This window comes from Daucus carota, chromosome 2, assembly GCF_001625215.2.
Source record: "Daucus carota subsp. sativus chromosome 2, DH1 v3.0, whole genome shotgun sequence".
NCBI lineage: Eukaryota > Viridiplantae > Streptophyta > Magnoliopsida > Apiales > Apiaceae > Daucus > Daucus carota.
Genome location: NC_030382.2, coordinates 44,311,537 through 44,326,545, shown reverse-complemented (window position 1 = coordinate 44,326,545; position 15,009 = coordinate 44,311,537). Strand labels below are relative to the sequence as shown.

The 15,009-nt window shown below is 32.4% G+C and overlaps 1 protein-coding gene and 2 long non-coding RNA genes across 10 annotated transcripts; 2 read left to right on the top strand and 1 right to left on the bottom strand.

Annotated features, from left to right (window-relative positions):
- Positions 1 to 2,562: 2,562 nt before the first annotated feature.
- Positions 2,563 to 4,567, bottom strand: LOC108208169 (geraniol 8-hydroxylase). The gene is made up of 2 exons (XM_017378671.2): positions 3,611 to 4,567; positions 2,563 to 3,339 (listed from the first exon to the last, which is right to left on the bottom strand). The coding sequence occupies exons 1-2, from the start codon at positions 4,481 to 4,483 to the stop codon at positions 2,731 to 2,733; spliced, it is 1,482 nt and encodes a 493-aa protein (XP_017234160.2). The 5' UTR covers positions 4,484 to 4,567; the 3' UTR covers positions 2,563 to 2,730.
- A 2,137-nt stretch (positions 4,568 to 6,704) lies between these two features.
- On the top strand, positions 6,705 to 11,762 carry LOC108208289 (uncharacterized). 8 transcript variants are annotated; one of them, XR_010288955.1, is made up of 8 exons: positions 6,705 to 6,934; positions 7,020 to 7,072; positions 7,217 to 7,312; positions 7,616 to 7,827; positions 7,931 to 8,011; positions 10,077 to 10,209; positions 10,594 to 10,815; positions 11,540 to 11,762. It is a non-coding gene; the product is annotated as an uncharacterized LOC108208289 (long non-coding RNA). The 8 variants fall into 8 exon arrangements; XR_010288954.1 differs by lacking the exon at positions 10,594 to 10,815 and adding an exon at positions 9,306 to 9,438; XR_010288957.1 differs by lacking the exon at positions 11,540 to 11,762 and adding an exon at positions 10,930 to 11,016.
- An 874-nt stretch (positions 11,763 to 12,636) lies between these two features.
- On the top strand, positions 12,637 to 13,856 carry LOC108208438 (uncharacterized). Its single transcript, XR_001804306.2, has 3 exons — positions 12,637 to 12,773; positions 12,872 to 13,405; positions 13,509 to 13,856. It is a non-coding gene; the product is annotated as an uncharacterized LOC108208438 (long non-coding RNA).
- Positions 13,857 to 15,009: the final 1,153 nt, after the last annotated feature.

Below are 15,009 nucleotides of genomic sequence, written 5' to 3'. Positions count from 1 at the left end.
GAAATAAGTTATATATATATTAAAGTCTTAAGACTATAATTTTAATATGCCATCCATCAATGTATAACATACAAGTTAAATAAAATGATTCAAACTATAATTAAATTATTTAATCATTTACAAATTAAACTAATAAAATATAATTAATTTTGAAATGGATAATCCGACGCGATAAGGTGAAAACTAATATATGATTAAACGGGAATAGAACAAGAATAGTTTTCCATAATCCAGAATATCGAACACCTGATTTGATCTTTAACAATTGAACATAATATACTACATTGCTCACCCCTAAGAAATAAGAGTATCAAAATATTTAAAAATGTGAGTTTGCGCAAAGCTAAAAAAGTAACTATACGATTAATTAAACTAAATATTTCTTATTTTTATGAACTTCATGGTGCCTAACTGACATCTACTCTATTTTTGCTATTTGAGATATGGTTTATATATAACAATTACATGAAAAATCATTAAAAGTCTTAATCAACAAGCTCAGAAAACTAATGATAAAAAATTAATATTTTATAAAAAGACACTATTATAACACGCGGTATCAAAGTAATATTCATCTAATATTTTAAATTAACAAAAAAAATATATAAGACATTGAAGTATTATATAATTGATATGAAAATTAAAAGGGTCATCCACATCAAACGTGTCGGAATTTTTCGGGTACAATTATATAGTTCAATTGATGCTTTTATAATAAAGTAAGGTAGGGTCTTTTACTTGCAATATATGTTTCAACGGTTTTTCTATGGTGTGCCCATGGACACACAATAAGCACTAACTCTTATGAGTTTGGTGCATTCTTATTGGTCATGCAATCATAAATATGGATGGCCCCTCCTGCATTTACACCAACTCCACCAATTAAAATCCATCAAACTCATCAAATTTAGTGCTTAATGTGTGCCCTTGGGCACACACTAGAAAGACCCATGTTTCAATTATTATTTATACAAGGTGTGTGCAACATATGATAAAAAAGAATGTGTCGATGGTCTGTCCATCATATATCACTTAACTATTACACAAATGTATGCTAAAAAAAGAGAAATAAATATAAAACAACGCGGACCACACATCTTCAACTAATCATGACTTAGGATATCGTAATTCACATATCAAGAACAAGTTTTCATATTGGATGTAATAATTTAATAATCTTCAACAATAAATTACAGATTTTTTTAACGAGGTATAATATATTTAAATTCTAAAAATTTTAGTGTTAATTTCGAATATAATTTTAACATGTAGATAATATGGTAGTGGCCTCTATATCCTAACGAATTTGAATATAGAAAAATCAGTTCAAATGTTGTTTAAGACGTAATAGTTATGCTCGAAATGATATGATAACACACGAATATTATTTAAAACATAATAAAAACTAGAGTCCCGTGCCTCGCACGGGTTTTTATGCTAGTTGTACATTATATATGAAATTTTTTTGTTTCAGGTTTGGGTAGTACTGAGTCAACCGAATTAGACTTGATTAAATGAGTTTTTCAGATGAAGAATTAACGAACACGACCTGCACTAAGAACACCCGAATATAATTTGTGCTTTTCGTGTTGGGTTCATGGAGCTCTCAGATTTTGACATCCCTATCCACTATTGTAAGAAGCAGAAATCATAATTGATCTATGGAGTCACATTTTAGAAGGTAATTGAAGATTAATCGAAATGATGAATCGAGATATTAATCAGATATATTTAAAGAATATATAATATTTTGGGGCCGTTTGGGTGAGCTTAAAATAAGTGCCTTAATATTTTGGGGCCGTTTGGGTGAGCTTAAAATAAGTGCAAAAAAGTGGAGTAGAAGTTAAAAACAAGTTAAGACTTATAAGTGATTAAAGTGTTTGGGAAAGAAGTAGAAATCCTGAAACAAAAGCTAGCATTCCTAGCTTTTTATAAGTGTTTCTTGATTTTTTACACAAACGGTATGAATAAGTGCTTATAACTTATAAACTAGAAGCTGAGCTTTTAAGCTCTAAACAAACACCACCTTTATTTGTTTACTCTCTCCGCTCCATGTAATTGTTTGCATGTATTTTGATGTTCTTATAAAATATAGTCTCATAACATTTATCTTATTTTATTTTTTGATAAAAGTTTAAAAGTTGTTTCAAAAAAATAAAAAAAATAAAATAAAAGTTCAAAAGTTAAATCTTTATTCAGCGAAGAAAAGTTTTAAAAATTATTATGAAACTATATTTTATAAGAACGTCAAAATACGTGCCAAAAAGTAACATAAAAAACCTGTAGGTACATGGTGAGTAACTTAATTATATTAGTTAATATTAGTTTTGGAAAAAATATGTTGCGATTAATTGAATTAAAAAAATTTAAATCGACATACTATTTTTAAATAAATCGGATGATTAATTCACTATATCGCGAAATTTTAGAACGATGACATATGTCCTATCCATAATGGTGTCAAAGTATTCGCAACATTTTCAACAGTCTCCTTGCGCAATAAAATCAACAGAAGTCCGAGTAAACGTCCCAGGAAACAAGTGGACAGTGAAAGAACGACAATGAAACAAAGGAGCCATATTTATTTATTTATTCATTTATTTATGTGTAGTGTACACCATAACACACTTCCAAGTTACAACTAAGTAGTTGTGTGGTGTTACGATCACTTGTTAATAATGCGGATAAAAAGGTGCAAACACTGAATTTCTGACTGATACTACTCTTAGTTTATGCATTCAGGATCTTGGGGATGGCAAGCAGAGGCTTTGCCTTCTGTAGTGATAATGCAAATCTTTCGCTCGTATCAACTTCCCAACTCATTCCATTAGGAAGCTCCCAATCAAAATGATAAACCAAAGATGCTATCATCAAGCTCACCACCCTCTGTCCCAGAGCAATTCCTGCACACATTCTCCGGCCCGAACCAAACGGAAGCAATGAAAAATCTTGTCCCTTGACATCCACTTCACTATTCAAGAACCTCTCTGGGATAAAGCTTGTGGAATTCTCCCAATATTCCGGATCTCGAGCAATGCCCCATGCGTTCACAAGTATTTGAGTGTCTTTAGGTATTGTGTAGCCTTTCAGTTTTACATCCTTTTCTGCTCTGCGAGGAACTAGAAAAGGAACTAGTAAATGGAGCCTCATTGTTTCTTTAACAACTGCTTGTAGATATGGCAGCCCCATGACTGCACCTTCTTCTATTTTCCCGTTTGCTTTTACACTATCAATGACCTCCTTTCGTAGCTTGGCCATTGTTTGAGGGTGGAGTAGTAGTTCAGTTAGCGCCCATTCGACTGTATTTGCAGTTGTTTCTGTTCCCGCAAGAAATAATTCCTGAACAAATTTAAGATCACTGTCATAATCATAATAGTGCTACATGCACAAAATTTGGTACAAAATATTGAACAAAATGACATGATAGATGAGGTGTGGTGTTTTAATTGGTGTTATGTATGTGAATACATGAGGCCCATTCCAATCAAAACGTAACACATGTCATTTTGTGAAAAATTTTGTACCCAATTTTGTGCATGAAACATTTTTCATATATGTTTGAATGAACGAGAGTTTAAAGCGTATGAGCAGAGAAGAGGGCATTTCATACCACTAGTAAAACTTGGACATGCTTTAAGCTGAACTCGGATTCATTTTCTTGGCTGAAATCAAGAAAACAATCCAAGAGATCGCCATGTTTCTGCGCCTTGCTCTGTCTCTGCTTCAAACGTTCGACTATGAACTTATCACATAGTTGTTCAAGATATCCATAAGCATCCTTGGCCTTTCCTCTTAATCCCTGAGGATCCAAAGCTCTAAGCAGAGGAAAATAATCTGCAACATTAAATTTTATATCAACCTCCATGACTGATTTCACTGCATTCTGAAACCCCTTAACATCTTGAGTCTTGTAGTCAGCTACGTTCACAGAGAAACATGTATTCGAGATCTGATTTACAGCTGTGGCAAACCCCAGCTTCACAATATCAGCTGCTTCTCCTTTCCCACTCACCTCTTTGAGATGTTGAACCATTTCTTGCACCACTTTGTGCCTCAAGTCTCGTAACGTGTCTAGTTTCTGAGTGTTTGTCAAGTAGGTGGCTAGAACTTTTCTAAGTGTTCGCCATTGATCATTCGTAGAAAGCCACACCACAGCATAAGAAGAATGCTCTAGCTTAGTTATAGCTGAAGGGACTACCCTACCAGAAAAGGCCTCGTCGTTTTTCTGGAGAATTTCTCTGGCCATCTCCGGTGAAGATGCCACAATGCTTGTCACACCACCTAATCGGATGGACATTAAAGGGCCATATTTCTTTGATAATTTAGAGAATGTTTCGTGAGGTTTGTCACCTATGGCAAAGAGGCTCCCGAAGATAGGGATGCCTTTGGGGCCTGGGGGGAGGTTTCGTCGATGCAATAGTGAATATGCATGGAGAAATATGAAGAATATTGATGAGCAAATAAGAATACTCAACAACTCCATGGAAGAGTCTGTGAAATTATGTATATCAAGTTCGTGTTGGTTTTGTGTTTTGATGAGGAGGCTCAGTTGGTTTGCGAGTTGAGTGTAGTTCTGCATAAATTTATAGGCAACTTCAGTCGTGTACAAGTGACAACCATGGAACTCCTATTATTTACTCCCCGTCCCAGCCAATTCTTTATGTTCTGTTTGGCAGGAGGCTAAGAAATATATATAAAGTAGTGCAAAATATAAGGAAAAATAGGTGAAGTGGTGAGACCCATTAATTTTTAATGTATAAAAAGGAGAGAGGAGTAAAATTAGTGTGAAAAGGGAGAAAAAGTTGGATAGTGGTGGGACTCATAGACTATTTTTGATAAGTTTTGAAATGTAAAAAATTAAATAAGATATAAAAATAGAAAATGTAAAGAATCTGATGGAACAGAGGGAGTATTTTCTTTTTTTTCCCTTGGCGTTCGAGCCTTGTCTATTTCTCGACCATACCCTAGCGGCTAGCGTCAACAGTCATTAACCTCGTTCTCAATATAGGACTTTAAGTGCACATGTTTGAATTCAATATGGAAAAAAGGAAATACATCGGACCTAGAGAGTAGAGCCTGTTTGTGTCGGCGCTGAGATCTTTTTTCTTCAATTTCAAGCTGAAAAATGTAAGTCAAAATTATCTAAACATATATTTTAAACTCCCGACTTATGACTTAAATCATTTTAAATCATAAGTCACATTAAGTCATAAGTTATAAGTTCAGCCAAAGGTGCTCTACGACCATTTCTTGCCACGATGCTACACACTTCATTGAGTTCTCATTTCGCAGAAAATTCGAAATAAATCGCTCATAAAATTTAACGAGCATAGAATTTCGATAAATACTTTCGGGGCAATATCAAATCTAGAGAATTGATCGATGCACAAGTTTATAACATTAAGATTTCACCTGGTCTAAATAACAGTTCATCGAGTCTGTTGGGGAAAAAAAACAATTATGAGTTAAGAAGATTATTGAAATTTCCGATGATGAAGACGATGAGGCCAGTATGTTGGTGATGGGTGCTGACCAGCTGAAAATGGGACGCCGGTAACCTCTCGCACCAGCAAGCTTTTCGATATTTCCTATGCTTATTTTATTTTGATCTTCTTAGACGAAGATATCCCCTGAGCTCAGATCTTGTAAAGCTCTATGGTGAAGCCGTGGTTTGTTATATGATGTATATTTGGTTTAAGAAAGTAATAATAGTAGAAATAATTTCGGATGTTGTATTGTTGTTTGGATTATTTTTCCCGATACTGTTGCATACTTTTATTTAACGGCGTAAGTCTGTACCGGACCCAGCAACTTTATTGAGGGTGGCCCAAAAATTTAATAATTTCCTTTTGGAACCTGACACAAATTTGGATACCGTCTTAGCTTATAATTTAGCAATCAAAGAAAATTGGATTTATGAGTTATTATGATTTATATTTTTTAATTTTATCTAAAATATAAGAGTGCTTATACCATTTTATGACAGTTTATAATTCAAATACAATACAATATTAAAAATAATAGTAAAATAGTTGTTTGTTCTCACAACTAAACTGTTCTCGTTTGAATCATTTGAATCCGAATCACTGTCTACATTAAAAACACAATTATTTATTAATAAAAACAGATTAAAATACACAGACCAGAGATAACCAAAGGAGACGAATAAAACGGATAAAAGCTGCTCTATCATATTTCAGAGCAGGTCGTCCGCTATGGCGTCAGTATAAAGTGTTATTTGTGATTAGAAAATAAAAATATTTGGTGTGCATAATTGTGTATAAATTGTTTTGTACATAATGACATGTGGTGGGTTTTAATTGAAATGAGATCTTGTATTCATATCAACAACCTCAACTAAAACATTTCACTTCGATTACAATCTATATAACTTATAATTCCTGAAAAATTTCAGTACCTTCATACTGTACTTTTTCTACTCCCTCTTACGTATAATACTATGTATTTACCTACTAATACTACATTTGTACAAATTTACAAAGGAAAAGCTGATGTATTATGATTTTTGTACGACTGATATACTATGTATGCCTACATGTATAATACTTCTCCTGTTTTTGCATGTGCAATTGCATATACATATAGTGTAGTTCTCTACTCTCCTGCATGCTTTTTATTTTTTTAAAAAATGAAGGACATGCTGTCATTAAAGCTTTGTCCTATCTATCTATCTATCTATCTATCTATATTATAAAGCCTGTTGCGTAAATCCCTTTAGAATGACTACTTCACCCACACTATAACTCATCTAATTACAAATACGCCACTGAAGTATACGTTCAATCGTTCCAAACCGTTGATTACTCGCACGTGTCGCTCATCGGTCTTTCCGTATCTGTATCAGCTCAAATCAAGTTTCTACTCTAAACATCTACTTTCAAAAAATCAGACTCATCGGCTCATCTGTTTTAGGGTAAAGTTTCCGCCCTTCTTCCCGCTTTTCTCCCTCTCATATCGGATACAATCGAGATTTTCAAAACTAATTGCAATTGTTCTAGGTAAAGCTTCATCTCCTTCAAATTTTGTTCGATTTACATTGCAACTGCGGCAGGTAAAGATCTTCTCCGTTCAGTTCTTTGTTGCGTTTCGGTTTAATCCAAAATGACTCCATTCATTGTATCAATTGTTTGTTTTTGTAGTATTTGATTTGTAGTTTTTGCACAAAACTCTTATCTTCTTTTGGTTGTCTTCTTAGATTCGTAATTGATGGATTCTTTGGAACGGAGTAATCTTCATTCGCCGGCTCCGGAGTTGAAACGGAGTACTCTCAAATCGTCGCCTCCACAGTTGGGTAATTTTCTGTGACCCATCTCTGTTTTCGATACCTCTGCCTATTGTAATTTTGTATAAGATTTTGTTCTCTATTTGTTGTTTGCTCCTGTAAAGTGTGATTACTTTTCTTTGCCCGTATTTGTTATTTGGTAAAGATGAGTTTCATTTTGGTCATGTTAATTCTGACCACATAACAATCCATGAGTTTGTTCCATATTGTTTCATCTATTAATTTAATTATTAATCTTGTGCTGCCTCTTATAATCCAAAATGATTGTACAAGCATGTCCACAGTGTTTAATAAAGGGTTCTCGATATTCAGGTATGCAATACCCTTTGGACTGAATTCTAAATATGCTCATCCAGATGAGATACTGTTTCTTGGTTTTGCTACTATTACTGGTCCTGCCATCACTGGACCCCATTTGATCACTCTGTGGTTGTGGATGTAGTGAGAGTCCTCGAAACTGCTGAAGCACATTGTGGTTACCATTTCTCCTGGAGCATTTCAAACTTCTTGCCCTTATATGGGGGGTTAGTATAATTCTCACATCTAGCTTTCTTATAGTTGTTCCTATATTTGTTCATTATCCTTATTGTATATTCCACCTCACAAGTATGTTTGATTCATTCCCAGAGCTGATTTCCATGACTATCATCACCGTCAGCTCTATACCAAGTCTGGCAACTATTCATCTACTTTTGTTTACATGGAGTGGTATAAATCTTCTATTTTATGCAATAAAATATAGGCAAATAACTTTCTAGGTTTGTGTACTGTGAATAGAAAGTTTCATTAATTTTTGTTCCTTAAATTTTGGATAGTATCTGCAAACCTTTATATATATAAATATATAAATGTCCTATTTTTGATAAGTAGCACATGCAATTCGGCTTTAAATAATTTCTGAAGGTATAAATTCTATGTTACTGAATTGATTGGGTGTCATTAGGTCATATACATATGCTAAAATTATCAAGTGTTGTGTCTTAATCACCAATAGACATTTCATGTTATACAACTATACAGTCTTATCGATTTAATAGCACATTTTTTATACAAAACCTCCAGTTCAGACAGTGGATTGTAGTTTTAATTTAAGGTGGTTAGCTCAACTCAAGTTAGGTTAACTGCTGCCACAGGTTTAGTAATGATATGTCTTTGGATTAAAATGATCGCTGTTATTGCAGCGTTAGTTTATATGTTACGTGCCTTCTATCACAGTCTCGCATCCAGGACTGGTATGTGATGAGTTCGATATGCGTTATTATTCAAGAAACTTTGCAAAAAAAGAAGAAAAAAGAACACTGGCATAAGTAAACTATAACATAACTATTAATTTATACATATTTATCTCTTTTTAAACTTGAGACATGTTTCACTTTACATTTGAAAAAGAATAATGTTTTATGTCCCTATAGGTTGGAAAAAACTACTTAAGCACATAATGGGAGTAAGAACTAATCGCATTTTCTGAGTTTTTCAAGAGGATTCCCAACAATGACGGTACTATTGTGCCTACTTATTTAGCTCAGCATCCATTGTTTGATCAGGCACGCATATCCTCTGATATGTATAAGCTGTTGATAGAATTCTTGCAGTACCTGCAAGTCTGTGTAATTTATTTGTAAATATATATTATGTGTATTTTATTTGTAAATTAATTACAAAAATAATTTACAGTATATTCACCTTAATTACATTAATTCAAGTCCTTTTTAATTTCCTATCGTGTTAGGAAAGTGTTAATGGATTTCCACTCACAAAAATGCTAGGAAAATGTTAAAGGAATTTTCTTTACAGAATTTGCCCCAATTTAATATGTAGTTGGATTTTCCATTTGCACAAACAGCTGATCACATAACACTGAAAACTTTTATTTGCTTGATTTCTTTCTTGATTCCTGTCTTTAATAAATTTCTATTTGCTTGATTTCTTTCTTGATTCCTGTTATTAACAGAGGTTTTCTACTGTGTTTAACTCTGTTTATAATTTTGGATGGAGTCTCCAGAAAAGTAGCGTTCTGCATGATGGTAAGACACCGATAAAATCCGCGGCTGAAGGAGTGGAGTTCTGGCAATCAATCTGATTACCATGTTATTTTCACTTGATGAAATCAAGAAATCAAGGGCAAGCTTGGAGTGGTATGCCTTCCTTGGACTCTGTGTAGAAGCATATATAATACAAAGACCCAAACTGTGGACCTTTGAATTTATTTTGGATTAATTTTATGAGGGTAGGATATTAAGGTTTCCATTTAAGTTTGATTCCATACAACATAGAAATCAGTTATACATGCTGTCTAAATGAATTATAATATACTTTGTGTAATTTATTTGTAAATATATATTATGTGTATTCTGTTTGTAATTATTTTACAAGAATAATTTATAGTATATTCATCTTAATTATATTAATTCCAGTCCTTTTTAGTTCCCTATCCTGTTAGGAAAGTGTTAAAGGATTTCCACTCACAAAAATATTAGGAAAATGTTAAAGGGATTTTATTTATAGAATTTGCCCCAATTTCCATTTGCACAAACAGCTTTAGTCACATAACACTGAAAACTTCTATTTGCTTGATTTCTGTCTTTAATAAATTTCTATTTGCTTGATTTCTTTCTTTATTAAATTTCTATTTGCTTGATTTCTTTCTTGATTCCTGTTATTAACGGTTTATAATAAATTTCATTTTCTAAATGAAGAGTGTTTTTTTAAGCGTTTGACTAAGAGGTTTTCTACTGTGTTTAACTCTGCTTATAATTTTGGATGGAGTCTCCAGAAAAGTAGCGTTCTGCAAGATAATAAGATGCCAATAAGATCCGGGACTGAATGAGTGGAGTTCTGGCAATGAATCTGACTACCATGTCATTTTCACTTGATGAAATCAAGAAAGCAAGGCCAAGCTTGGAGTGGTATGTCTTAATTTTACTTCACTATGATTTCATGATTCCATAATATTTAAAGAATCTCTTTACTCATCCAAATTAGTAGAAAATATTTTTAATTTGATCAATTTGACAAATTTGCAACTTCCTAAGATGTAATCTGTTAATAAAAATGATTGCATTTCCTGTTGTAATTTTGAAATTCTGTTCAGAACTTAACTGTACTGTATTATATGCTACACCTCTGTATGCCTATATATTATATAATTTATAAACATAATGTTGGTAGATACGACCTTTCAGAAGAGTTATTGTATATTATATAATCTACATGGATGCAACAAGCTAGAAGTCGAGAAATGGAGATGTTATTGCATTGGTCTTGCTCACTAGGAACATTGGTGGCTACAGATCAGTGGCTGATATGGCTGATGCTTCTAGAGCCGTGAAGCAATGGGGGAAGTCAATTTAATTTCTTACACGTCTCAGTTCCAGAATTAAATGGAATAGAACGTTCGAACCTGATTCAGTTCGTCTACAAGGCGTAGGAAATCATCAAGAGAAAGAGAGAATATGCAGCTATTTTTCTCACTAGCAGATTATTAAAGACAGTGAGGATATAAAGGCCATGAGGTATGCACACAAAAGAGTAGCAATAAAGATTTCTGAATTCACACCATTTTGTTCTATTACAAAAAATGATCTAGCATTTTTATTGTTCCAACAATGCTGAATTTTGTGAATTAGGCCATGGCTCAGTACATTCATGACACGCTGGACAACTCGAGCATGACTATATATCAAATATGACCAGACCAATGATCATATTGCTGCTATTTTTTGTCCTTTATGTTGAACTCTTTGTAGAATCCCCTGTTATGATCAATGTGCTGCTATTTATCAGTCATTCTACATTTATGAAGGGAGATTAAACCAGCTTTGAGATTTAACCTTCATTTGGTGGGGAGACTTTAGCACTTTATCCTATGTCAAATACACAACTATGGACGAGTATCTCAATAAATTTGTCTAAACCAAATCTATTTTGTCTACTAAATGAAGCATAATACTACCTTTGTACTGAACTTATATAGTTTTTCTACCTGTGATATGTCGAGTACTTCATTGGTTTGGGTTCGTTTCTTGCGACTGTTTAACACTGCAGAGCTTTAGAGTATGCCCTTTTGTTAAATAAAATTATGATTATGGGATTATCTTTCCGCCAATGCTTAGTACTATGTATTTGATTGTTGTGGTGAGCTCCTACATGCAGCATGATGTATGAAGTTCTTATTCATGATATTATTGCACTTATTTCTCTTTTTATTTGGGTCATATAAGCTTTGTTTCTTTGCAGAGATTTGAGCTTTAACAGGCTATTTGGACAAATCCCATATTCAATTCAGCCGCTAGAGTCCAGAGTAAACTGTTGGCTATCACAATCAACGCCGTTAAATTATTGCTTTCATCGTGTAAATTTGTTTATTTAGACAGAAAATAAATGTACTCACTGGAGTAATCTTTAGTGGGAGACAAATACAAACGTGGACTTATGTCTCTTAAATGAAATATTGTATTGCTTTGGGTTTTGAAATTGTTTTCATAGTTAGTGTAATATTCACTTATACTCTCATTTGTCATAAGTCAATGATTTCTTTTAAAAATGTCTTTTTAAAAAAAAGAGTTCTGATATATAATGAAAGTACTAAAAAATAGATTACTTCCTCCGTTCCTTTTTAGTTGTCATTTCCATTTTTGTTAGTCAAATTGATTAAATTTTGACTAAAGATTATAAGTCACCCAATCATTATTTTAAAAAACTAAAAATTACATCTATAGATTAAAAGTTATTTCTGGTGACATTTTTTTAATTTTGTCAATTGATAAAATATTAATAAATTTCAGTCAAACTTTAGTCAATTTGACCAGCACAAAACCAAATGTGTCAACTAAAAATGGACGGAGGAAGTATATTGATTCATTTATATTATTGTCAAAAATTATAAATAATAAATTCTTTACATTTCAACACCAAAAAACAAAAAAACTATTCGCAAACAAGTATTTATCTATACAAATACAAAGAAAAAAAAGACAAGATAAAAAAATCTTAGCAAAAAAAAGGGTTTATTAACATAGAAATTACATATCAATTAATTAATTAATTAATTCAATATACTTCATTAACAGAGAAAAAATTTTATTTTATAAATATAAAAATCTATTGTTATGTTGGGAACATAATTTAATTGATCCACCCGCAACGCGGGCAAACATACTAGTATCAGTACTACATGGAGAATTTGCGTGCGTGTTGTGTTTTTGTAATAGAACAGCTGTATGTTGTACAATATGTGTTGTGCTTCTCACTCCCAATGTGAAAAGTTGATGGGTTATTGTACTTAAAATCATATATAGTACAATTCATGTAAGTCATCTTTCTCATCTGTTTTAGTCATCTTCAAATTTCAAAATTTGAAAACCCTCTCACTCTCTCAACTTATTTACTTGAAATTTGCAAAACCTCTCTCTCGCTCAGCTTATTTACTTTCCCTCTCTCAAGTTTCTGCATTTAACAAATTGATTGTTTTGTATGTAACTATGTATTTATGCAATGTTTTAAGAAACATTAATTACACTAATTTTGCCACACATATAATGTAATGCATGTTGTTTGTTTGTTTTTCAGTCATCTGGATTTTGAATTTGGCATTTTTGATGAGTTCTTGATGAAAAAACCAAGATCTACAAGAGATTATCGTCTTCTTTTGCTAGAACAGTACTCATGTGCTAAAGGAAATGTCTACCGTCTCAGGTACTTAAAAATGTATACCATCTTTGTTTAATGTCCTATTATTCGAGATCATCGTTGTATTTTTTACTGTAAATGGTATCTCCCCTCTCGGAGGTGTTGCCCAGGAATTGTCCAGGTCCTGCTGCTCCGGCAGTGCTTGACAGAATTCTTTGAAATGGACCGCAGCAGCCGGAGAAGATGGCAAAGAGAAGAGTCCGTGTGAAATGGTTAGTGATGTCTAAATGCTTAAACCTGATAAGAAGACATCTACAGACTTTTGTGGTTGTTTAAATGTTTTTAGGTATCACTTTAACAAGGCTCATGCTGGCATGCATGTATTTGAATACCCTGCACTTAGAAACAACAGATTCAATTTTAGAGGAGGAGATGTTTGAAAGTGTCGCAAAAGGAGAAGTCATCTTCATGAAGGTGAGCATTTCTATAAATAAATGCTCTTACATATATTCATAACTTATGTGTGAAACATTATCATTATCTTTGACGTACATAATTAATTACTTTAACAATGCAGTAGTGCCTGAATACTCGGACACCAGTTCTTGCATAAGATTAAACAATGCAGTTGATAGTAATATGATCATGTTGGCATTGAATCGGGGAAAAGAGAGGAGTTTAAGAGAATATGAGGAATTCGCAAAGAATCTGGATTTGAAGCTGCAAAAACAATTGCAGCGCCTCTGTTCAAGTGTTCTGGGACTTTCCAAAAAAGCTATTTGTAAACCAATTATCACTCCACCCATGAGTGTAATAGAGAACTGAATGGTTTAAAGGAAATAAATATATTTGTCGGGCCACCTCTATTTGTCACTGAATTTTCTATGATCAGAGATATTGTAACACCCTCAATTATATATATAATTTTATGTTAGATAAAAATAATTAACAAAATCTTAGGAATCAGGAAATCCACACATTTAAAATTTAGAAAAAACAAAAAAGAAATTAGATTTTTCAAAAGTACAAATTAATTCTGTCAAAAAAAAAGTACAAATTAATTCACTCTACGTAATATGTATTGGGAAGTGAATTTAAAAATATTATTTTGTGACAAATATGTCATGAGTCCTAATTTATTTATTTATTTATTTTGAAATTTCAAATTTAATAATTAATAATTTTATGTAATTAACAAAATGCGTAAATAATATATAAAACAAAATGTCTAGGTTGGAGGTCTTTTAAAACTACTGAACAACACTACTCCATTGATTAAAAGGATATTAAGTTTCATCAAGGCCGAAGGGGTTGCGAAGTTCAAAATGAGCTTCCTTATTAAGTTTGTGTTTTTAATCATTGTGTATTTTATTTTTGAATCAAATTTATTTAAGAAAAAAAAATTTTATATAAAAATATAAATTTATTGATATGTTGAAATAAATAAAAAATATGAATTAAATAGTAAAAAAAAATAAAATGATTATGATTGAAGAATAAAAAATATACGATAAAACAACTTTAATGGGACATAAAAGAAATTAATCTGTTTTCTTTAATAAGTGTGGAGACATAATACGCATTTTAAAAAACTCCAAATTAGCCTAAAAATTACACCAAATTAAAATTTGACCCCAAATTTAGTGTCAACCAATAATTTTTACACATGTTGGATTGGAGTAATTTTTACACCAAATGTGACACCGTACTCCCATCGTCCCATTATATACTGGACTTTTTGACACGTTTTTTAAGATTCTTTTAAAATATAATTATATTATATTTTCTAAATTCATTTTTTCCTGAATAAAAATTTGATATTTGACCTTTATTTAATTAAAAGAGAATTATAAAAAATATTATGAAATTCTGCTTTAGAGAAGTCTCAAAATACAGGCAAACAATAAGCCCGTACAACCAACGGGACGGAAGAAGAAGAAGATCAGCAGACTAAACTAAACTAGATTGCTACTTTGACACTAGATACTTGCAGCCCTACAGGATTTCTTTGGACTGGTACTGTCAGTACCACCTTGCTTAACAGTGACATCTTGCCCAGAGTTTTGAAAACCCATGAT